This window comes from Etheostoma spectabile, chromosome 17, assembly GCF_008692095.1.
Source record: "Etheostoma spectabile isolate EspeVRDwgs_2016 chromosome 17, UIUC_Espe_1.0, whole genome shotgun sequence".
NCBI lineage: Eukaryota > Metazoa > Chordata > Actinopteri > Perciformes > Percidae > Etheostoma > Etheostoma spectabile.
Window position 1 is genome coordinate 23978997 of NC_045749.1, and position 24595 is coordinate 24003591.

At 40.0% G+C, this 24595-nt stretch overlaps 1 protein-coding gene and 1 long non-coding RNA gene across 6 annotated transcripts in view; one reads left to right on the forward strand and one right to left on the reverse strand.

Moving 5' to 3' along the window:
* Window positions 1-23866, reverse strand: part of gbf1 (golgi brefeldin A resistant guanine nucleotide exchange factor 1) — an 87595-nt gene extending 63729 nt beyond the window's left edge. For 3 of the 5 annotated variants that reach the window (XM_032541937.1, XM_032541934.1, XM_032541938.1), the window contains exons 1-3: window positions 23423-23737; window positions 19565-19669; window positions 17055-17121 (exon numbers count right to left, since the gene is read on the reverse strand). In XM_032541937.1, coding sequence (XP_032397828.1) covers window positions 17055-17121; window positions 19565-19660 — 163 coding nt within the window. In that variant the 5' untranslated portion in view covers window positions 19661-19669; window positions 23423-23737. Of the gene's footprint in view, window positions 1-17054; window positions 17122-19564; window positions 19670-23422 lie in introns of all 5 variants that reach the window. The other 2 variants (XM_032541935.1, XM_032541939.1) reach the window with 2 other exon arrangements.
* LOC116705679 (uncharacterized) lies at window positions 1728-18697 on the forward strand. The gene is made up of 3 exons (XR_004335990.1): window positions 1728-1739; window positions 13777-13781; window positions 18583-18697. It is a non-coding gene; the product is annotated as an uncharacterized LOC116705679 (long non-coding RNA).
* Window positions 23867-24595: the final 729 nt, after the last annotated feature.

Genomic DNA, 24595 nt, shown 5'->3' on the forward strand with positions numbered 1-24595 from the left:
GGTGGGCCTCATACTCTTTAATGTCCTAAACCACTAAAAAGTAGGTGCCAGTGTCAATATAATATATGTCTGAAAACTACCCTGTATTGTGATTAAGACTGTGCAATATAATAATGTATAAGACAAAAACTGACAAATACACAAAGCTCAAAATTTCCCTGTTATTTTTGTTTGCTGTTAGCTGTTTCAAACATGTAGACAAGTCCTTTCCCATAAAGTTGGTTTCTGCAGTGCAATGTGTCTCCCTCACACCAAGCTCGTTCTGCACACGCAAGGCTGCGCCTATCCAATCCGACTGGCATCACGGCCATGGAATGCTGAAGTCCACATTTTTCCCATTCAGCAAGGAAAAACGGCCTTTCAAAGCCAATCAGCTAGAAATGTTGCTTTGTTTTTATTTTCGACTGAACTTCCTGGAACCTATTATGGAGCTGTCAGGGATGTATATTTAGCTATGGCAACACAGGGCCTCCTCGCCCCCTTGCGCCACTGGTCATGTCACCTCGGATAAACAGAAAAACAATTGGTTATCTCTTTTGTCACCTTTAAAGAAAAGGGCATGGGTAGTGTGTCTGTGTGTGTAAGTGACAGATACCGTCTGTATGGCTAAACACAACTTCTCTGTAAACAGTAGAAAGATGTAGGATAAATGTATACCATGTACATACTATAATCACACCTTAAGAAATCAACGACAAGAGACTTTTCTACTAAATCACGGACTATGTTTACATGCATTTTAAAACTCAACTAATACCGGGATGTCACACAAATTTATCAGAACATGCTAAATTTAGGAAAAAGCCCTTCTATAGAGATCTATAATCTACTGAATTAGCATTACACAGATGTATATCAGGGGTTCACAGGCAGTACAATGTTGGGGAATAGTCACAATATCATATAACCTAACACATTATACAAAAAAGGGTGATGTTAGCACTGTAATGCAGTAATACTCTTTGTAAAGAAAACCAAAATGTTAGGTGGATAAAAGCTCTGGTATTAAGGATGAGGGTGAAAGAGGTGCGTCCCCCACCCTAACTACCTGGGGACTGCCTGTCAGGAAGTCAAGGATCCACATGGATAGTAAGGTGCACAAATAGAGCTGATAAAGGTGATATGAAAATTAAGTTATTATTTCAGAGTAATGGCCACCCTCCTTGTCCCATACACAATCACTGCAAAATTAAAATTATTTAGCTTTTCCTTATTTTCTGTCATATCTAATGTTACAATGTTGGAGGTTACTATTAAATATGGTAAAGGCTTCAAATAATGAGGTAAACATTGTTAAAAGAAATCTGTGTGGGCCAAAACCTCAGATTTTAGACCGTTCCACCTCCAACAGTTTTTTTCTACTCTCGGCTAAATGGACTTCAATCCGTGACGGATTTCTTCACATGGTCACCTGCTCTCGGCATGCTGCTGCAGTGTTACCATTACATACACTGCTACATGTAGCGACATTCTTCAGGGAAAGCTGTTATCTTGGTTGCTGAGGTTTCTCCTTCTCCCTTATTCACGATCCCATTCCTGCTCTAACATGCCTGGTTGTGTAGTTTGTGGTTTACAAGCCTTTATTGGCCTATCTTGATTTTTCACGATATAAAATCCAGCAATATATGCCGTTACAGACATCAATGCCGACCAATCAGAGCAGACTGGGCTTTCACTAGGAACACAACCTGAAAATGAGCTCGTGGGTCAGTATTGGCCAAAATGAAGCCAATTAAAGGGTTTCCGTACTACTCTCCTTTACAACAGCCTCTCTATAGTGCAAAAGGGAAAATTAGTGTGTTTAAATAAATAAAATGATGTGGAAAAAAAAATGAAAAATCTGTCAAGGATTGAAAACCTATTTTCAATGGGAAATCCATTCATATGTACAGTATGTTGTTCAGTGTGGTTACTATGTCATGTTCAGTCCAAATACTAGTCAATCAGCAAACAAAGTACAAAAGTTACACTTGTGTAACCTGTTTTCTCAGAGCACACACAGTATACAGCCCAGACTAATACATCTGTGGTGTTGAGTTTGGAGTCATATATGCTTTGAGCCCGGGATTAGTTTGACCTATACTTGACTTCAACATTGCTGCCCACAAGTTCACAAGTTTTTTCTCTCTTGACCTCTACGTCTGACCCCCTACCACCCCTTAACACCGCCCCCTGCTCTGTCGACCCAGAAGACGCCCCGGAGCCGCAAATCCCAATTCCTCCCAGGTTGTAAATTTTGGAAAATTTCACCAGTCATAACCTGCCCGTTTAGCATTTATTTTCACAGTTAAAAATCAACATAGACATATCTGCACAGTGCATAGCTGGGATGGCTGCTAGCTGCCTCGTACATACAGGCGCGGGTCAGACTAGGAGCAGGCAGAGCTCAGGGTGGTGCTCGTCTCACACAGGGATTATGGACAAATCTAGGGACACATCTCTCCCACTGCTATTTACTACATTATTACCACCTGGGGAAACTGTAGGTATATTAAGAGAAAAAGCAAACATTTGTACACATTCATCATATTTATAATTTCTTTTTTTTCTTTAAGTAGTAAGGTGATGTCATGTATCGGCACAACTCTTGCAAAGACCCAAAATAATCATTAGCACAAGTTCATGCTCGACGTCACATCTACGTCACCAATTCTTCTCTGGACATTAAGGCAAAACTTTGTATTGTACACTTGTGATCTCTATCTTACTACAGACAAAGCTTCCTTCATATTAATCAGCATTAAGGTAAGACTTTGCAATAATCAAGGATGGGACCATTACTGAAACTAATTAATTTAGGCTAATAAAAACATGTATTTCTAAATAACATCTTGCTGAGTGCCAGAATTAATTCCCTGTACATAAAAAAACTGATTTGTTAATTTAAAAGTACTAATCTTCGATCTGAACACTGATTAAAATATTTATATTACAACTAGAGTCCTTCAACCTCAGTTTTCTACAACCCAGATGAATTAGCTGTTGTCCAAAGCTGTGAAAAACGCAGTGGGCCAGAGAGCAGGCAGTGAACATGGTTGCACATATTGGCAGGTCTATTTTGCTTTCAGAGCAATCAACACCTTCCTTTTGTCCCAGGTTGTTAGCACGTATTGTCAGCTGCACTGGGCCACAGCGGCCTGCCCGGCTCCCTCCCATGGAGGGCGGCACTGATCCCACTCTATTTAAGAAGGGGTGCGTCAACAGGTTTAAAGCACTCCGACTGAATGTGTCACCTCTTTTTCATTCAATATTTGTGCATGAAATATGGCCAGTTGTTTAATCACCCCCCAAACATGGCCACAAGCACAACTGTCCTCCTCTAGCCACCAGTGACCCTCCCACCATCCCTCAACAAGACATTTTTGACCCATGTCACCTTTACAGCACACACTCATTTTAAAGCCCCAGCTGCAGCCCAGAAATAGGACAGCTTTTTATAATTCTGGTTGTCCACTCAAGAGGCGAGTGCCTCGGACCAGTGTCCTGTTCCAAGCTCCAACCGGTAGGGGATGACAACCGTATGGATGTTGGGCAGAGTAGGCTTGTGCCAATTGGCAATGGGATCGTATATCAATGATAGAAGGGATGGACGACTGTTTTTCTTCTACGCCGATGTCAAAGCGATCTTAAATAACCTGTCAGAAACAAGATTTTCTAAAAAATATTTGCACCCTACTGTGCATTTTGAGATATTTCTATTGGAGCGGCATGTCCAATTAATCAGCACATGCAACGAGTGAATTTTAAATGCTGATGTTTGAATAGAGAAGACATTACATTATACATTGCACCTTTGACATCTGGGTAAAAGCTATGACAGGCCATAATATTTTTTCATGGCAAAAATTACTCCAAATATCCCTTGCGTTTCCCTTATATTCATTCAGCAACACACAGGTCGGGAGTCCATGAAAGCCAGTCAGAAAGCAGTTTATTGCCACAGTAGTGGAAGTACATGGAATTTAAATCATGGATTATATAGTTAATTTCTGGCTATGACTTTTTAAACACAACATTAAACAGCAGACAGTATAAATAATATGAAGTTGGGATGTCACGAGAACCGGTACCTTGGCACCAACATTCTGAAAATCTGAGGACACTCGTTTCTGTTCATTACCGTAGGTATCAGGGGCTGCAATCCTTCCAGACTTGACGAGAGCAGTATACACCTACAAGTGTTCTAGTCTTCCGCCAGTCTATATTGACGAGGTTCCATTTCCGACTATGGACTATGAATTTGTTTCTCTTTGGCATTGTCTGTCACAGCCTAACGTTAGCTAAGATAGCTACTGACATTAGCCCCCTTTAGAGCTTGTTTTAGTGGACCTCTATAACGTCAGTTAAATTAACCTCAACCAGACCGGTTCTATGTGAAAAACAACAACGGCAGAGAGAAACAGAAGTAACTACACATGCTTTCTGGGAATTCTGGGGAACATTTGGAACGTTACTGTACGCTGGCTGAGTGGTGCTGCCAGGCTTCAGAGAGGTGTGCTGTGAGCTTTCTTCAGATTACATGACCCCTCCACACCAAAACAGTAACAGAAAATTCAGAGAACAAAAAAAACTGACAATGACAAAAGGGTGACAAGTGTTATCCTCATTATCCTAAAATACACTTTATAACGGAGGACATGGGATTTATTGTTTTGTTTTTTTACCGCGGTATTTTTTTTTTTAACACAAACAGTATCGTGTACTCTTGGTGGTATTGGTACGGACTACAACATTTTTGGCATTGTAAAATCTCTAATATGAAATGGGACAGAATATAAACTTTAAAAAAAGGCCTGGACGAAACAACTACAATCTGCTAAGATAAATTATTTGACTTAATGATCTACGTAAGTAAAGCCCTGCTAAAAAAAGAAGCACTACAATGGGATGAGAAACGAACAAGAAAATAAATTGTATGTCCAGTACAAGAGAGCATGTATGTATCTGTGAGAATCCCAGCTTGAGACCGATGCGCAATGCAATGCTTAGCTAATTGGATATGTGTATTACAATGTCCGTGGTCACAGCACCCTTATGGGGCATGAAATAACAAGCAGCTGTGTGTGTCAAGAGACTTCACATGTGTGTGTGCTCAGTTTGACTGCCAGTGTGTGTGGGAGGGATGGTTGCTGAGAGGTTTATTAACCCAGTCCATCAAGGCAGTCTGGGATTCACACTGAGACACCAAAGGCTTAAGGATGTGAGCGCCACACAAGCAAGACAGCAAGACAGTGCCTCTCCGAAATACTAATATGGACCCTTATTTTCTACCACAACAAACCCCCACGCACCTTCCACCCCCCTACAAAGCCAACACCTCTATACCAACGCTGCTTCCACAGCTAGTGGACTGTGTGCCTTGATTTGACCAGCTTTTCTGTCCTACTCCGGAGATTATCAACACCATCGCCAATTCTGCAGCATTCAGTGTGTTTACATGCACAGCAGTAACCGGGGCATGGTCTTACCTCGGTTAGTGAATAACCAGGTTATGAGAGTTCTTCCCGTATACATGAACCGCGAAGAATGGGGAGAATGACAGGAGTAACTCTGCCAACACTCAACCGATTATTAAAATTAGCAAAATGTAACAACTTCATGTTTAATTCACAGATTATCTCAGCGTAGGACAGCACAGTGTTCCCACCACATGACTGACAACATGTTCGGCTCATCATAATGTTATCTGTAACCAATGACCGGAGATGGACAATTGGTTTAGCCATCTCCCAATGTCCACTGCTGCTTCTACAGGCAGGAAAACAGATGCCCACGGATTCAGGTAACGCTGTTTTGTTGTATGATGTCAAAGCAACGACAACGACTAACGCGCGCTGACAAAGTATATCGGTTGAAGGGCAGTTGAAGCATGCCCAGACGCTTAAACCAATCATAGCCCGGTTAAGGTGTTATATATATAAGGTGTTAAGCAATACCCAGTTTACTGAAGGAGTTCTCTTCCTCTGTTTACAGAGTTATGAGAACTCCAATTTTAACTGAAAGGTGTTTACATGGCGTTGAGAAATCAGGGTATCGCCTTAAGTGCATGTGCATTGACTCTCCATTACACTACACCTCGCAGAACTCTGTATGATTACGATCAATAGGACAGTGTTAAACCCCTTTTACAGGACGTTACCCTATATAACTGTCAATATGGAATTACAGAGCTCTGTCAAGAGTGCAGCGGACTTAAAGACCTATTTTAGTCTGTGTTCTCACGAACGCATTTTACAACCACCAAAATGGCAACATACCAGACACTAGAATGGTGGCGACGCCATTAACCAGCCATGACTTATACATTGTCCACATAATACAACTCACTGACAAACTACAGTCCTGTGGCATTAGCATGCTTAGCCTTAGTTATGTTGGGTTGTGCTCCAGCAATAAATTGTTAAACTAATCTCTCTACAGTGTGCCACAAGTGTTGGGACAAAGCAATGCACTATTATTAAAGACAATGAAAAGAAATTATATGAAAGCTAAAAATATCCAGAGAACACAAAAAGTAGCAGCGGCCTAACCTAATTCTGGCAAAAATAAGTATAATATTAATGCCTGAGATTTTTTTTGTTCATCAACCAGATGCTAAATCTTAGGTTTATATGAAAAAAGTGTAGGCGATTCACTACAAGTAGAAACAATACACAAACAAAAGGCTTTCACACTAGCAAAATTAGCAAGATTCACGCTGAGATCTAAAGCTCAAAGAACCTTGTGAGTTATGTCTAAAGACTCTGGCAGCTCAAGTACATTTTATCGTCAATCAGGATACTGTTATTTCAATGAAATGTCTCCAATATTGTTAATAGCTGATAAAACATTTAAATGATTTATAGAAAGATGGGGGCTGTGAAATGTGTGTGCTTCCAACCAGTCCAGTTTCATTAGGATGAAGCTTGACACCAATGTTGACTTGTTCCTGACAACAATGTGCAAGTTTTCTGACTAGGTGTGGGGGGGGGGGGGGGGGGGGGGGGGGGGGGGGAGACACACGACACACACCAAATCAATCAATCAACCCTCTGGGGTCACGATTTTCCAAATCCATGATTTGATAACATTTTAAATTTAAATTTCTATTTAATATCTATCTTGAAGCTTCCTTCACAACGTAGACATTTAAATTCTAAATCAGTATTCCAATGCTGTGCAGCTTCTTTTTCTCCCCTGTGACCCAAACAGCAGTGGTGTGGCCTGACTTTCTTACTAGGTGAGGCAAGTAGCTCTGTTAATTTTGGCTGTTTTTGTATTTTCAAACATAAGCATTTGAAAGTATTTCTCAAGTCACAAAGACAAAGAGTAAATCTTGTATTTTGGATGTTGTCATCACACAGTGGTGATGTTGGTGTTTTGTTAACAACACAACAAACATATTTAAGTTTATAAGTTTTATAAGTAGCCAGCTTGTTTAGTCAATCTGGAAAATGCTGTTCAGCCAATCAATATGTCACCACATGCAGACCATGAGTGTTTTTAGAGCAGACCTCCAGTGATGAGCGGGTGCTGGATTCAGAGGTGTTGAGACATCTCAAACCCTGCCCCAATACCCCCCGGTTTCTAAATGCTAAGAACTCAGTGTGAGTAATTAAAGCAACACTTAAGACAAAGCTCACTAGCTCTGGAGAAAGCTAAAAAGAGGTGAGTGTGGGTCAGGGTTTCAGTATTGTGCTGAACCCAGATTACCACCTCATAAGAATGTGCTTAACTGAACATTAAAACAGAATCCAGGTTGCACAAATAAAAAACACTAAATCCTCACCAGCAAGTCACAACTGACAACACAGAGAAGGTCTAGACCTTAACTGATCCATCGGACTCAGTGGGCCAGGCCTGGAAAATATAATGGCTACATCAGCATCCAGTCCAAAGGGCTAACAAAATGTACGTACTGAAGGTAAAACTACAAAACTATGGTGGTCTAGGTTGAAGCAGGAAGTGAATGTAAATGGACTGTTTTGATATATAGCGCTTTTCTAGTCTTAACGACTACTCAAAGCTCTTCTACATAGTACAGGAACCCTTCAATCACACACGGTGGCACAGGCTGCCGTACAAGGTAAACACACACACACACACACACACACACACACACACACACACACACACACACACACACACACACACACACACACACACACACACACACACACACACCACACACCAACACACACACACACACACACACACACACACACACACACACACCCACCCACCCACCCACCCCCTGGGGTTCAGTGTCTTGCCCAAGGACACTTCAACATGCTTTGACCCCCTCACAGCCGCCCCACACAGCGTGTCTGTAAGCTGTGACGGAGGTTTACAGACAGTTGTGGTCATAATTTTACTGTTTACCTTCTCTTCCAAACGAGTTTGACTAACTAACCTGGAGGTTTGTTCTAGCTATATTATTATTTGTTTGATTCTTTATATCACAAATCAGGACAATCATCAATTCTGACTAAGATTAGTGTTACTGTCTATGCAAATGTGTACTTAGAACTGTATGTAGATAAGAATCCATAGCTGGTTAAAATCATAAAGAGCAGGGCTGTAAAGTTGCATGTCTTTGTGCCAAACCATGACGGTACGGGGGTCACGGTCCAGTGAACGCAGAATACATGGTCGGTAGATTGATGCACGTAAACCCAGTTCAGACTAAAGATTCGCGATGAGACAAAACTGTTTTAGAGCGTCACAGAGAAAAGTTGCAGTGGTCAGAACCGGCCCGCCTCAGCTCGACTTAAACCAGCTGGTGGTGTTCCTGCGACTCAGCTGGTCGAGGGTCCAGAGGCTGGTTTTAGAACGTAAGAGACGTCTCCTGTTTCAACAGCCAGTAGAGAAGTAAACTTGGCTACAAAGTATAGAATAAAAATGATCCATAATTCATTTTATTTCTGTTACAAACTTTTAACTGGTCGATATGGCGGATAGACAGAAGCTCAATGTGCGGAACAAGTTAGCGAAATGCTGAGTCGCCCCCTCTGCTCTCTGCCTGCTCAGCAGCTAGACGGGCTGCCCTCGGGCTGCAACAGATGTTGTAGGCTAAGGGTTAAGCCAATGTTTTTTCGGGGGTAGCACCATTCACTTTCCTGGCGGTATTGACAACAGATAAAGCCACCGTGTCTTGAGAAGCTCTAGCTTGCTGTTTTACTGTTCACTTTTAACTCACTTTACATCATCTTTGTTACCGCTCGCTCTCCTTGCGTGACCACGCGGCCACTGACGTCACTCACTTAAGGCGCCCTGCCATTCTCGCTCTACCTTACTCTACTCTCTTAAGGGGGTTGTGGTATGCCGCACTAGCGCAGGAATTTCTTGCTTTTCAACCATGGTAGAAAAAAAAAAACAGAATGTAATATGGCACCTAAATGCACTATTCAATTCAATTTTCAATTCAATTTTATTTGTAGTATCAATTCATAACAAGAGTTATCTCAAGACACTTTACAGATAGAGTAGGTCTAGACCACACTCCAGAATTTACAAGGACCCAACAGTTCTAGTGGTTTCCTCCAGAGCAAGCAACAGTGGCACTAAATGCCTTTAGTTTTGACAGATATTACTGTATGCTATTTAAGCAATAAAAATGTTGATTTTTCAACACAAAAAAGATAAATCAATTAGTGTGTTCATTTAAGGAAATTGTCAGATTTTCTCTTTTGTATATTTACTATTGTACTTCTTACCCAAATACTCAATTAATCCATGGAATAATCTTTAGAATATTATATTACTAAAATAATCAATAGCTGTATCCCTAAACCAAGGTATGAACTGAACTGTGACTTCTGTGTATCGCTACACCCTAAATAACCAGCATTTTAAGTTGTGTATTGTAGCCTCTGATTGAGATTTGTATAAATTGTGCAGGTGCAATCAGATTAAAGTGAGGTTTAATCAGTGAATTAGTTTAGATGGTGACAAAAAGCACACATGAATTTTACATAAGTAGGAAATGTCTGTATTTACACACTGATTTGTGTGTTAATTTTTTAAAATCTGATTTGTAATTTGATTTTGCATTATTCAAGAAAATGATGTCTGTGCATGCTGGGAGCTTGAGTGTGAATGTGGTTTTGTGTCCGAGCCCTGGCCCAGGCTGCCCTCCACCTCCTGTGTGATGGTGCTCATGAAGGCTAGTTTGTTTTGCTCACATCTTGCCCACTGTTTCTGTCAGCACATCCATGTCCTCCGCGGCACCCTGGACCCTCTCTTCCATCCAACCCTCAGCTCAGTCCATGCCTGAGCCCGATCCCCCTCCAACCTAACAGACACCCCAGCTGGCATGATTAATAGCCCTCTGCTGGGACGCTCCATCCACTCATCACATCGTTGAGAGCCTCTGAAACAGTCCAACAGTTGCATCCCCTCTTCACACTGGTCCTAAGCCCTGCCTGTCAGTCCCCGGTTAGGGCACTGTTAACTGGCCAGATTTACAGCTACTAACCAGTACTAGGTGGCAGCCTGTCTGGGGGAGGGGGGAGCAACTCCTATTAATCATAGCTCTTTTGATGGAAGCTTTTACAGCCGGTAGGCCAAAGGCCTGTCAATGTATAACACCTGCATAATCCATGGTGCCTCCCATCTACCATCAATCACAACTACACATCCATTCAGTATTTATATTCTCTGTGATATCATGACATTTAGTTTAATTCATTTAAGAGCAACAGGTGATCTCAGAAGCCAGGCGACACTAATCAGTCAAATTAACTACAAATAGAGGTTCAAATATCTAATAAACCCCATCTCGGTTCAGATAAAGTATGATTTACAAAAAGGTTTTCTTTAAGTATCTCAACGATTAGTCAACAGAAAAGGAATGGCCAACATATCCAATAGTTGAATGATGAATTGTTAAAGTAAAAATAATAGTTTAAGTAAAACTACCAAACAATTGCTAGTTCCACCTTTCCTCGTTTTATATCGTAGCGTGAATGTCTGTGGTTTGTTTCTGATGATCAGATTTTTAAAAAAAACACTTTGTCCCCTTGGGCTCTGAGAACTGAGACAATTAATAATCCTCAGAATAATCAATCGCCAAATTAGTCATTAGTTGAGGCCTACTTCACAACTGTGCAAAAATTTCAAAATGAATGCTTTAAAGGGTCAATCAAAAACAGACAGGTGTTCCCTGGGATGTACTTAGTGTTCCCATAATAGGTATATGTGTCATATGTTAATAAGTTTTGAGACATTCAGCCTTTTAACCAGCCCAACTTAACTTTAATCGCTTAGTAGATCAAAAAGCATGTCATTTGAACACGAGTGACTGCACTGTAATGCCTAAAAGATGAAAGCTTTGCTGGTATCCAGGGTTTCTGCAGGTTTCAGCAAAACCTTTTTAAGACAATTATGAATGAAATTTAAATAAATGAATCTGTTTTGACTGTGGTACAATCCAAAAGAGATTTGTGGTCATAATAGAGCGAAAGTATATGTGGACTAGCAAAAGGAAGAACTACAACAACACAAAATTAAAAAAAGAAAAACGTTGTAAAGGACTGCGGGAGCATTTGTAAAAATATCATGGGTAGCATTGCATGGATGTAGGAAAATTAAGACCAGTTCAAAATGATTTAAGACTTAGAACACAATACTGCAAATTTAAAGACTTTTGAAGGCCTAAAATATTGATTTAGAAATTGTAGACGTTTTTTAGACTTTTTAAGACCCCACGGAAACCCTGGGTTTTTCCAACCAGTAACTGGTGTCTGTATGGCAAGTCTTTTCATCTTCACGCTGTTGTTTTTTGCAATATTCTTATTGTGTACCAGGACTGTTACACTAGACAAACTTGGAAAGCAGTCAGGTTATCCATCAACATGACAGAGTCAATGACAGGACAATCCCCCTGACGGCGTGAAGCATAGCATACTGTCAATTAATCTGAAATGACTACAGGTGCAGATTCTGGACAGTTGAATGGAAAGTCTTCTCAATGTTATAGAACTGAGTTATGAGATAGTAAGTACACATAAAGCAACTATGATTAAATTGAGGTTGCTGACATTAGCATGTATGATTTCTGGGAAATTATTTCCCAGAAATTGGAGCAGTAAGGCTAAAAATATGTTTATATGTTACAAAAGTAACCTTGACATTAATAATGTATATCTGGGACAAATGAATCCGGAAAATTTACAAGATTGAGTGAAACATTGACATTTTGACAGAATATTCCATTACATTCATTTTTAATTGTTTGACTTAGCTTTATTTCAGCACTTAAACAATAAATCGCTCAGTCAATTGACAAAAAATTACAATGATTGAGTAACCATTTAAGTATTTCTTTCAAACAAAAATACCAAAAATGAACTAGTTCCAGGTTCCCAAATGTGTAGGACTGCGGCTTTTCTTTGACTTCCATAATCAGAAACTGAATATCTTTGGGTTTTTGACTGTTGTACAACTAGCAATTTGAAGACAACATACATTTGAGAAGGGTATTTTTTAGGATGTCATTTTATGAACCAAAAGAAAAATTAAACCAAGCAGACTAATCAATAACGGAAATGATCATTTGTTGCACATATCTATGTGTAAGCACAGATCATTTATCGAGCTACTCATGCCATGCCCAGGTAAATCTGACAAGACATTAATGTAAGTGTCTCTGCCCACTCAGTATATTGTCTCTTGACCATGTCGTAAAAATAACACTGACAGCAGGACTGAGAATTTAACCCGTGATCTCATGCCTACAGTTAAGGGACACCCGGGCCACGCGGCAGACATGTAAAGAATTGCCGTGAGGCAGATTCTCCTTGCTCAGAATGCCTTCATGAGTAAACATATTTGCATAAGTGGCTGAGCGACATGAATTATGGTTCCTCTTCCTCGGCATTTGCCAGCTGCCTTCTGCTGGTTCAATTGGGAGTGATTTATGTGTGAAGATCAGGTGGCAGGGAAAAGGAAGACAGGGGTGAGAGGGTGTAAAGGGGGTATAGGGCCACAACCAGATCGCAAGTTCTAGGGCTGCAACCCCCCGAGGCCCACCAGCGCCTGCCTGACCACAGCTGGGCACCAAGACGACACCCACTCACGCTTGACCTTGAAATAACACGGAGGGACGGCATGTGTGTGCATTATCTCTTGATGACTGACAAGATTGTAAAATGTGATGAATTAGTGAGGTTGTCGGCAATGCATGGATTAGGCTGTGTGAAAACAGAAGGAAACATTTTCAAAACACCAGCGTCATCATACTGACGCCCATGAGCCCCTTCATTTCATTCATTTATTATTACAATAGATAAAATACATGAATGAGTGCATTCAATGACTGTCACTTGTTAGGTCATATAATTGACTTAATAAAAATATAATTCTACTATTGCATGCCAAATTAGCGCTGCTTTCTGTGCTCTGCTTTGGGGAAAGCACGATAATTATTGTAAAAGGTCAGCAGGAGAGTAATCAAATCATCCTCCACAATGTTCATTCTGCAAATTCACTGCCATGCCCCCTGATATCTACTTCTGGTGCTGGGCTGGTGATTCGAGTCAATTAGAGGTGTGCTTGTGAATTTCGTTAGTGTTTGGATGAAAAGGAGAAAGCTGTCAGTCAAAAGGCCACTCTGGCTTTGTATCTGGGGGGCTGCAAGGGGCTCTAAACCTGTATTTGTATGAATAAAAATGAAGGGATTTAGGAACAGACTGTTTCTTCTGCAGACTTGTCAAAAAATCTGACCTTCGCTGCAGCAGAGGGGGTTGATGGGAGAGGAGGATGGAAGGGAAAGAATTGATGATTTGAAAAGCTGAGGCTCAGTGAATTTGGGATAAAACAAGGTATACCTGCGAATAGGTGCACAGGAGAGGAAAAAAAAATATATAGATATATATATATATCTATATATATATGTCAGACTGTTCTTTCTTACTCTCTGGGGTATAGTCCAGCAGTAAAATAAATCCAACGAATTATTCAACAAGAGATTGAGACAGATTTGTCTGTGTGACGACAATCCTATACGGGAGAGACCTCCTGTCAATGTCAGTTAAGAGACAAAGACTCAATCTGCAGCTCAAAACATTGTTCCAGATGTTGGAACACTAAGTACTTTCTGTATTTCTGCAATCTTATATTTGGTATACAGGTATTTGGAGTTTATGCTTATATGCAGCATCAAATCAAATCTTAGAGCCAATTTGTCACTATCACTTTCTTGTTTTTAATTCCAGTGTAATGCCTGGATTAGACGCAACACATGGCTACTCATGTTATCACAACAGCTACTGGTCCATTTAGCGAACCTGTGGCCTACTAGCAATAATGAAATCATATTACATGACAAGGCAAAATAATCCACATAATAATCCAAATTGTGAACAACATATAGCCACAGAAACAATTCATGTGTAATTACCAATCAAAGCTTTCTATGGGTTTAATGGTACGCACAATCCATGGTTGGGTACCTAGCTCAATTTAGTGGCGTATATCTTTAATGCAGCAGGAAATGAAACCCAAACGGGAAAATTTGCATTATTTATAATTAAACAAAGAATGTCCCACATGTTTACTGCAAAAACTGTGGAATGTCAATAGGTCAGTAGTGCTCCAACATTATGAAAAAGGAGTTCAGCCTACATATTGTTAAAGCCATAGGGCATACCAGACTGAACATCCTGTACAAAATGGTTTGGGATCATGACACTAACCCCATCACCGTTAAAGAGTTACAGTACGTACAAATTTACGAAAAAGGACCAAACTGATGCTTAACTGTTAATTATTATTGTTTTTAAACACTCTGTACCATTGTGTTCTTTAAGTTTAAAACCAGAGAACCTATGTAGGACAGAAAACACCATTCTTTTTTGCAAGCCAGTACATATTTAAAGACAGATGCTTGCCACAAAGCTGTGGAAAGCACTTAATGATATGGGTGTAATGAGGTTAGGGATGGGGCATTAGATATCAGGCTTAATCCAAACCATCCCATTTATATCAGAGGAAAGGCCCCCGCTTCCTGGGCCCAATTTGCCTGGTTGACTAAGCAAGGTGGAGCTGAAGCATCACAACACATGGTCCATCGTTGGGTCATCTTCTTCAACTGTGCTCTCATTGTTCAGGAGTCAAGAGAGGACCTTGCATTTTCAAGGAATAGAAGGAAACTGTTTTTCTGCTTTAAGAAAAGAGAGACAAGACTTCCTTTCCCAGAACAATTTATCTCTCTGCTTGACAAGACTCCCTGCTATATTTACCCAACTAAATTCACAGATGATATACTTCCAGCTGCACTACTCTCCAGCTCCATGGCACATGGTCCTGTCAATCACACTAGTTACAATAGCAGAGGACTGCCAGAGTAGCGAAACCCTCAGCGAGACAGACAGAGGGACAGAGAAATATAAAAAGAAAGAAAACAAGAGTAAAGAGACAGAGGAGATGAGAAACCTTGTGGGGACTAATTCATATTTCCTTTGCTGGTTGGCTTCAGGTGTTAGAAGGAGCAGAGCTACACACCAGAATGAATGGAATTACTGGGCATTCATTAAGCAGACAGCTGGGCCGCTGCAAAGCCTCAAAGCAGCAGCAAAACACAGCCCACCTGCAAGATTTCCTGCCCAAATATTGCTTTGTTTCTGTATGAGAGATCTATTAGGTTGTTATGCTGCTGCAAAAACAAAACAAATTGATCAGTCTGTCAAGCACAGAATTGAGCTCTACTGTGGTTATTTGCTCTCCATTTTGTCTCTTATCAGGGCATGGATGTAACATTTCAGAGACTGGGTGCACAGGGGATTTGGGCTTAAGGATGCAACAAGGCTTTCAAACATCCTTGACATGGACTCATTACTTCATGCAAATGCCCTAAAAAAGCTAGGGGGAAAATTCAATTTTATATTCAACTTCCATTATGGTCAAATACAGTAACTGTAAAGGAATCTGCTACCAGAGGAACAAAGGCTTTTGGTGATTTGAGGGCTGAAGGTAAAGGATTATAGGGAGAGGAAAAGGAAAGAGGAGGGTGAACCAGTGTGGTGGACTCCGCCTCAGCCAGCAGTGCCTGTCCATCTCTCAGTGACAAAGGCATTCCCTGGAGTAAGACAGCAGCGGTGGGGGCTCACACTGTGCAGCTCCATGTGTTGCATCTTTCCCATTGCTCACAACTTCTACAACTGGGGCTGTAGGGCTGTGAGAGCTGCCAGGCCTCTCATTGCAAAGGCATGACAACATGCAGGATTTTCCTCAGAGCCAGCTTGGGTCTCACCCTTTTCCACCAAGGCAGTTTGAGGGTCGGTACTTAATCTCCAACCAGTTCTGAGCCAAAGACTCGGCTCTCTGTAGGTCAAAACTGGTTCCAGAGCAGCATCAACGCTTTGCTGGTGTAGAACCAAGAACCACTTACGTCAGAGGCTTGGGGCGAGATTATTGTGAGCAAAAAGACTAACTAAATCCACAATTTAAACACACACACACGCACGCACGCACGCACGCACGCACGCACGCACGCACCAAATTTTGTCTCAGTGTGCTTTACACTGGATTTCCACCATAGACTGTATAACACTAGGATTTCCACAGGCAGCTTCAACAACAGAAGAGTGGAGCAGTTCAATTCATTCCCAAAGAGTCTGCTGACAGCAAGTGCCGGGATGTTCACTAATCTGCCCCGGTCTCAAAAGTTGACTCTGCTAGTGACATTTTGCAGAGCGGTAGTGTAATTTTACAGGCACCACAGCCTGTTAAAAAACAGCATTAGAAGATAAACATATGAAAAGTTAAGTTAAATTCTCTCTGCACCGCCAGACACCCCGCTCATTTTGGTTGTGACACAGGAGATCTCTGAATTGTCACGACCAGGGATATACCCATGTTGACTGGCGTGGTTTGAATTTCCACAACCGTGGCCGACCCTGGTCATTTGTATGAAAAACGTATAAATCTGGTGCATTTACCGGTTTGGTTCGCCTAGGCTGGTGGGGAAGCTGTGAGTTAAACAGCTTGGTCTGCCCCTAAACTGGTACTAGTCTCACATCGGCAGACCTACCTACACCATCACCTTACACCCAACCTACATCAGCCGCACATACCTTTTATGTTGTTGAGTATTTCCTTGAGGTGGCCAAAGCTGTTAAGTAATGGGTCCTGTTCTTCATCCTGGGCAGAGAAAAGACATGATAAGAACATGATGGGAGGACATGCACACTGTGAGTGGATCATTAAATGCCATCCATATTTCCACTTTTTTTTTTACTAACAAAATTTTAGGTATATATGGTGTCCAAGATTTCCACTCCAGTTTCCTTCAATTTCCCAACTGTCCCATTTCCCCCCCATTTCTGTTGACAAACTAGTGGACACTAGTCCAGTTGATGTTATGCCCTCTATATTGGTATGAGTAGTTTGGGATGTGGTTGCACCATCTGTTTATTATAGTGAACATTTCCCTTTCTAATGGCTGGGTCCCTGACTATTTAAAAAAACCTATTTAAAAAAATACTGTTTTATTACAACCTCTGAAAGCCGTGGGAGACAATAGTGTTTTTACATCTTTCAGTCAAGTTTTTGGAAAATCATAGCACAGAAACGGCCCTTCTAAAGCTTTTAAAAAAGTGGATTATAAAGTGGGTTGGTGTATCTGGTAGAGTCTTGCAGTGGTTCTCAGCACATTGTCAGACCGTAGAATTTTTTGTTTCAATTGACAATTCAGGTCATGTGGAAATTTTTCCAACTTTACTGAAAATCTTTGGTTTTGTATGCATGGCACAATGAGCCAGGTCAATATCCTGAACGAGTTATCAACAGTATAAAATCATCAGTTCATGTTGCATATATGGCTTCAAAGACAGCTGCTGCCAGACTTGAAAAGCCCATTAACAAACTTCATGAATTTGCAGCTTCAAGTTCTTGAGATGCATCAGCGATGATCAAAGGAACATTTTAATGAGGAGTTTCTGTTCCTGTATTTTATTTAGTTCTACATTTCTAAAAATAAGAAGGCAAAACAAGATATTTTGTACATTTTTAATTAAATTTAGAAAGCTGAAGAAGCAAAAAAATAATGAATTACATCACTAGACCTGATAATACTGTCCCTTCTACATCTGCAATCAATGATTGCAAAATATGTAAGTGGATGACAAAAAGAACTACAGAGATAAGAAGTCAGTTATTTGTCAACTATTACATTCATCAGCAACTATTTTGATAATCAATTCATTGTTTTGAGTGATTTCTTATGAAAAAACATTCCAAATTCTCAGACTTCAGCTTCTTCACTCCTCTATGACAGTAAACTGAATAAAGTTGAGTGACGGACAAACCAAGACATTTGAGGACATGATTATGGACTTAGGAAACCACTGAATAACATTTAATTTGACAATTTATAGACTAAACACTTAATCAATTGATCAAGAAAATAATCATTGGTTGCGGCCCTAGAGATAAGGAATGATTCCATGATTATTGTGGACTAAGGCAACGTCATTCCTGTGATTCTCAAGTTTCTTTTCAAAATCTGTGATATTTATCACAACATCAATCATTTTAAACTAGTACTGATGTTATTGGAAATATAGTTGCCAAATCAAAATGAGTGGCTAGTAAAACCTGAAGTTAAAGGGTAACTACCGTTTTTATTAACCTGGACCCTATTTTCCAACGGTTTTGTGTCTGAGTGACTGATGGTAACAACAATCTTTGAAATTGGTCCAGTATTAAACAAGGTCGCTGCTGTCTGCAATCCGTGAAATAATCTACAACATAAGTTAATTGGGCTATTGTGCAGCTTGTATTTACTTTCACAAAAGTGACGGACTCAGATCGATATTCTAAATGTCTGACAACATTACGGAAAGGATTTCAAAGGAGGTCGACCTTTCTGTGAAAGAGTAAGATTCTTTTATAAAATATAAAAACATCCGTGAAATTGCGCTTGCCAAACCCACCGGACTCCATGTAAATAAACAGGACTTTTAGCAGTGTAAAATATACTTCATTCAAAGTCGACAAAAATAAAAATAAAACTATGAAAAGCCGTAGTGGCTCGTCTTTCCACTTTTCTAACCATCACAACTCTACTTGCGGTTGAAATAAACACAGTTTACTGATTTACATGTGGAAATATGTTGGCTCTATACACGCTAAAAGTATGTCTTTTTTAAATGGAGTCTGGTGGGTTTAGTGCTAGCGACTTCAGAGCTTTTTCTGGTTAAACAGAAAGGTCTCAAAGGAGGTTTTAAAAAAGGTCCATCTCTGAAGGGATTTCCATAATGTTGTCAGACACTTAGAATAATAATCTGAGTCTGTCAGCGTCAAAAAAAAAAACTTTTAGTGGACCAAATTGACAATGCACATTTTCCCCATAGAGCTACATTGCAGTCCGTGGCTGCCGTTTACAGCGGTCAAGCTAAATACTAGAACAATTTGAAAACATTATTGTTCCTATCAGTCACTTACACACAAAAACATAAGAAAATAGGGTCCAGGATGAAAACAACGGTAGTTAGCCAACCCACGAGTCAGCTTTCATATCTTTAGTTAATTCAACCTTAACTCAGTTAAAAGTAGCAAATATAATTGCTGTGTTTTCACTTACCAGTGGAGTGTGGGTATTCCATCTGGAGTTCCTCTTGATAGCTCCAACAACAGTACTAATTTCACCCTGGACGATGTAGATATTCTTGTCCACCATGCTGCTTTTCTGAGAGAAAGAAGAGGGGATAGTTGATTTTGGCAGAAATTCAAGCCAGGGCTTGGCAATAACTCTATATAATCACTTAAAGTCCCTGTATAAACAGCATTATTGCAAAATGATTAAATTAAGATATCCTGGTTGATAGTTGTCAGGTCTTAATAGGAAAAAACACACACACACACACACACACACACACACACACACACACACACACACACACACACACACACACACACACACACACACACACACACACACACACACACACACACACACACACACACACACACACACACACACACACACACACACACACACACACACACACACACACACACACACACCACACACACACACACACACAGGTTTTAATGCGGTCACTCTTCCATCTCACAAAACAGACACACTTCTGTTTGTTCAAGTTAGCATGAAAATGACTCGCAGTCTATATGTTGATAACTTATAAACTACATCTGTAATGACGGATCAAGTTTCAAAATGGGTTCTTCAATAAATAAAAACAATGTCATTTACTACTACTTAAAAACTCTTTGGTGACTGGAGAAGACATAGTGTCCTCCTGCTGCTGACAGGACAGCTGCTTCTAAAGACAGTGACAGTGGAACTGAGGCCAGAGTCTGTCTGGATTGATTGGACTGATGCTTCAGAAATAGATTCACACGCCACTAATGTCTGGTATGAATTTGAGGTAAAATAAAAATACACTATAAATCACTTGACTCCAAGAACTTGAGCTTATATTTACATGCAATTTGGAATACCTAAGTACATGTTGTTAACATGTCTGTATCAATAATGTGGTTATTATCACAAAATTGATTTATTTATGACCTGCCTTACCCATGACTGAAATCAAAATTCACTATCTTAAGATTTTAGAGCGCGTGCATGGGTGGGCGCCACAAACCTAAGAGCCAACCACGTGACAGATTGGCATATACTCTACTATACATATACTATACATAATGCCCTACAGACCCCTGAGCCATCAAGTAAAACTGTCAAATAGCATTTCTTATGGCAAACATATTTTGTACAGCAATTCATGTGCATACACTGGAATTCATCTTGAGCTATGAATAGGGCTGGGCGATATGGAGAAAATTAGATATCACGATATTCTTGACCAAATACATCAATATTGCGATGATATTGTCGAGTTGACTATTGGTGCTTTCACAAAAGATTTATTACAATAACATTTTAGATAAATAATCATCAAACTGTGGTTTCAAGTGAAATTAAATATCGTATATTTTTCCAGCTATATACTATGTTGACATGCATGTACAAAAATAGTGTGATGTTAAAACAAATCTGCAATTCTTCAAATTATATACCCTCAAAATGTTTCACAACAGATTTTCCGAGAACAGAGTTAGTGTGTGCTTGCTATTATCAATTTAGACAACATAACTGTTACACAATATCTCAATATTTGATTTCATACCGATAGGATTCCACTGAAAGACAATAAATGATCATATGGAGTTATTGCCTAGCCCTAGCTATGGATAAACAATCATATCCAGTATGAAAATCTGAAATGCTGTAAGAAGTATAGAAGTATATGAAAATGAAGTTGCCAAGCCTAAAGTCAAACTAAAAAACTCTCACCCACAAATGAATATAGAATCTAAGAACAGCAAAGGTCTATGTGTACCTTGACAATGCCTAAAAACCAATAAGGATAACCAAACAATATCAAAATGACATGCTGTTCATATTTGACAAGCAGTATACCTCAAAATGGTAGGATTAACCTTTTTCCCTGTGCCACTAAAGCCATGCCAGATAATACTCTTACTTTATGGGAAGATTTAGAAATGTAAAGACTCGGTGGTGGAGGGCACATTCTTTCAAATTCATGTCAGCAGCCTATTCAAAATAATAAGAGGATGAAGGTATGACAGGTAGGGGTCAGGATGTAGAGACTTGTCATATACAGTGGGGCTGAAAAGTTTGGGCACCCCAGGTAAAAATGTGTATTAATGTGCATAAAGAAGCCAAGAAAAGATGGAGAAATCTCCAAAAGGCATCAAATGACAGATTAGACATATGTATAATATGTCACAAAAATTTAGATTTCCATAATTTACGCTTTCAAAATACCAGAGAACTAAAGAATAGCGTCTGCAAAGGTTTGGCCCCCCTGCAGAGTTAATACCTTGTGAATCAAGTGTCAGATATTGTAATTTCCAACACAATACAGCTGCACAGTGCACACAGCAGGGACTGTAAACTTAGTAAAAACAAGTGAGTTTAGGTCAAATGTTGGAGAACTAAATGGTTTTGCATTTCCAAAATAACTGCCTGCATCACAGCTTACCTTCAATCGCTTTCATTTATTTATTAACAATATGAGAAAGACGTTTCTCCTTCTGACATATTAATAATGAATGCTGTTATTTAATAAAGCCCACAAGTATAAACATACAGTCACTGCATGCTGTCTTGCTACTGTGTTGAGCAGGAACACATGAACGGGTTTCTGCAGGGTTCCTGTTGATATGATATGATAAGACTATTAGTGTGTTGCAAGTCTTGCATTGCCAGACCTTCCTCCACAGCGCTGCAGAGGAAGGTCTGGCTAGTCCACACAGCACTCCTGGATGGGAGAAAACCGTGCTCTGGTTTATTTGTATTTCTTTAAACCAATCACAATCATCTCACAACGGTGCCTCTGCTAACTAGTCCTGGGAAGGAACTCGTTTTGGTGGAATACGTGTACGTTCAAAAGTAGTTTTCATAAATCCACGGGGTTTAATATTACAACACATAGAAGGTGACGGGACATCTGAAAAGAGTCACATCTGGCGGAACAAGAGCATCCCGGAAGGGGAACGTCATGGATATAGTCGATTGTGTTGTATGACGGGGTACCAGACTGGAAAACAAGGCCGTTTCCAAAATAATCTAAAATATGAACATGTCTCTCCTCCAGATCAGTACCTTACATACTGGTTTGAATGACAGCTCAATGGGCCAGAGGGGCTCCCTGCTTTTCAGAATAGTATCCAGATAAAAGTCTGTTTGTTTTGGCAGGTGATGATTTAACACCTATTTTTGCATGATAAGAGCTTTTGTAGTGCCATTCATGGTCAGGCTAGCTATGGAGCACATAAATCACAGCATGTTGTTGAGTGAACTCAAGACTTTCTTCCTTGCTTTTAGAAAGCAGCTGGATAACACAGCATCTCTGGCTGTAACTTGTAAGAAATAGAAAAACAGTCAGGGCTCCAGGCGAACGTGACAAAGACATAGGGACACTCTCTACACATGTTATAACAGAGCAACATAATGCAGTCATACAACAAAAGCAAGTGATATAGTCTGCTAGTCTGCTAGAGCTAGTAAGGTGCCAGCTGGCTAATTAGATTAACTAGCTAGTCAGAAGAAAAGAAAGGCTAAGAAGCTAGCTCACCACCACCCTGAGGTGTTGGGACTGCTGACAGTCATCTGGGACAAACAAAGACACAATGAGGACACATGACTAACACTTAGCTAATACCTATCAAGGTACTAAAGAGTTTAAGATGCGTTGCATTTGTCACCGTTAGCAGCCCAGAAACCACAGCTAACTACTTAGCTAGCGTGTCATCTGGCTGAGGATAGAGGTGTCTTCCGTGTTTGCACTCTCAGACAACAGCCATTTTTTTTCCTGATTTAATAAAGCAAAACGCCGGTTTGCAGATATGTAAGCACGCTGTTCTGGTTCTCTACAAGTAAACATATTACCTGAATGATGCTGATATTTCAAAGATGGAGTCCTGCTGTAGCTAATGCTAGCCTAGCTCGGCAAACTAGCTAGCTAGCAGGCTAGCCGGCCAACAGTGAATGAAGCAGACCAAAGTTCAGTTCACTACAAGAACAGGACAATTTAAAAGTTTCGGACATTCCACTGCGTGATAACGTAATATTTCCAAACACTACTTATTCATTTACTCCTCAAAAAAATGCTCCATAAGTGAATAAAGTCAACACCTTCCTGCAGCTGTCAATCTGGTTTTGGTAAACACACTGACGTGGAAAACTCTGCAGTCTCAACCTAGCCTGGTGACCGAGTTTGATTGACAGGCATGCAAACTGATCACTTTAAGCGTTATGTAGGGCTTTAAAATACAAGACAGTATTAAAGAGTCAAAGTTTAAGGATGTGTGGCGTTTGTGAAAATTGTCTAACCATATAGAATTACAGGAACTCACAAAAAAGAAAGCTTCACTTGTGTTACAGAGAAATAAGGGCGGGACAAAGGTAGCAATAGTGGAGTACCGGTTGGTTGCGCAGGGTTGATGACGACTGCACGGTCTGATGCTCCATTGAAGAGAACCGAGACTGAAAAATAAAAATAATATAAAAATAAAAACTATGCAGAGAACGAGAGAAAAAAAAAATCTTGAATAAATACAAATAAAAGAGAAAAGTCTCTAAAAAATAAAAATAATACATAAAAAATGAATAAAAATAACTATGTTGAAAAAGAAAGAAAACATTTTTCTTCAATACATACAAATAAAAGAGAACAGTCTCTCTCTGATGCTATCCAACCTGGTGTGTCTGTGCTGGTTAAGGGGTCTGTTTAGGATTCCTTATACTGATGCAACTAGCAGTAGATTTAATATTTTTCTGCCACAAGGCATCTTTTTGTCATTGATTGCATTCCACTTTGCAACACACAACAGAGACCTTATTTATTGATATCGATTGATTTCAATGTGAATCAATCCAACACCAAATATTCTCTTGTACCTTAAAACAATGTTTCCAAACTGGTTTCAGTGGTTCATTCACCTGTTTGAATGAGACATAAGAATGATGGTAATGCAACAGTAACAGTAACAGAGGAAAAGGGATTTGGTGCCTACTGTAAAGGTGCTGTTTAAAGTAACTAAATCTGATGTGCTTGTTCCA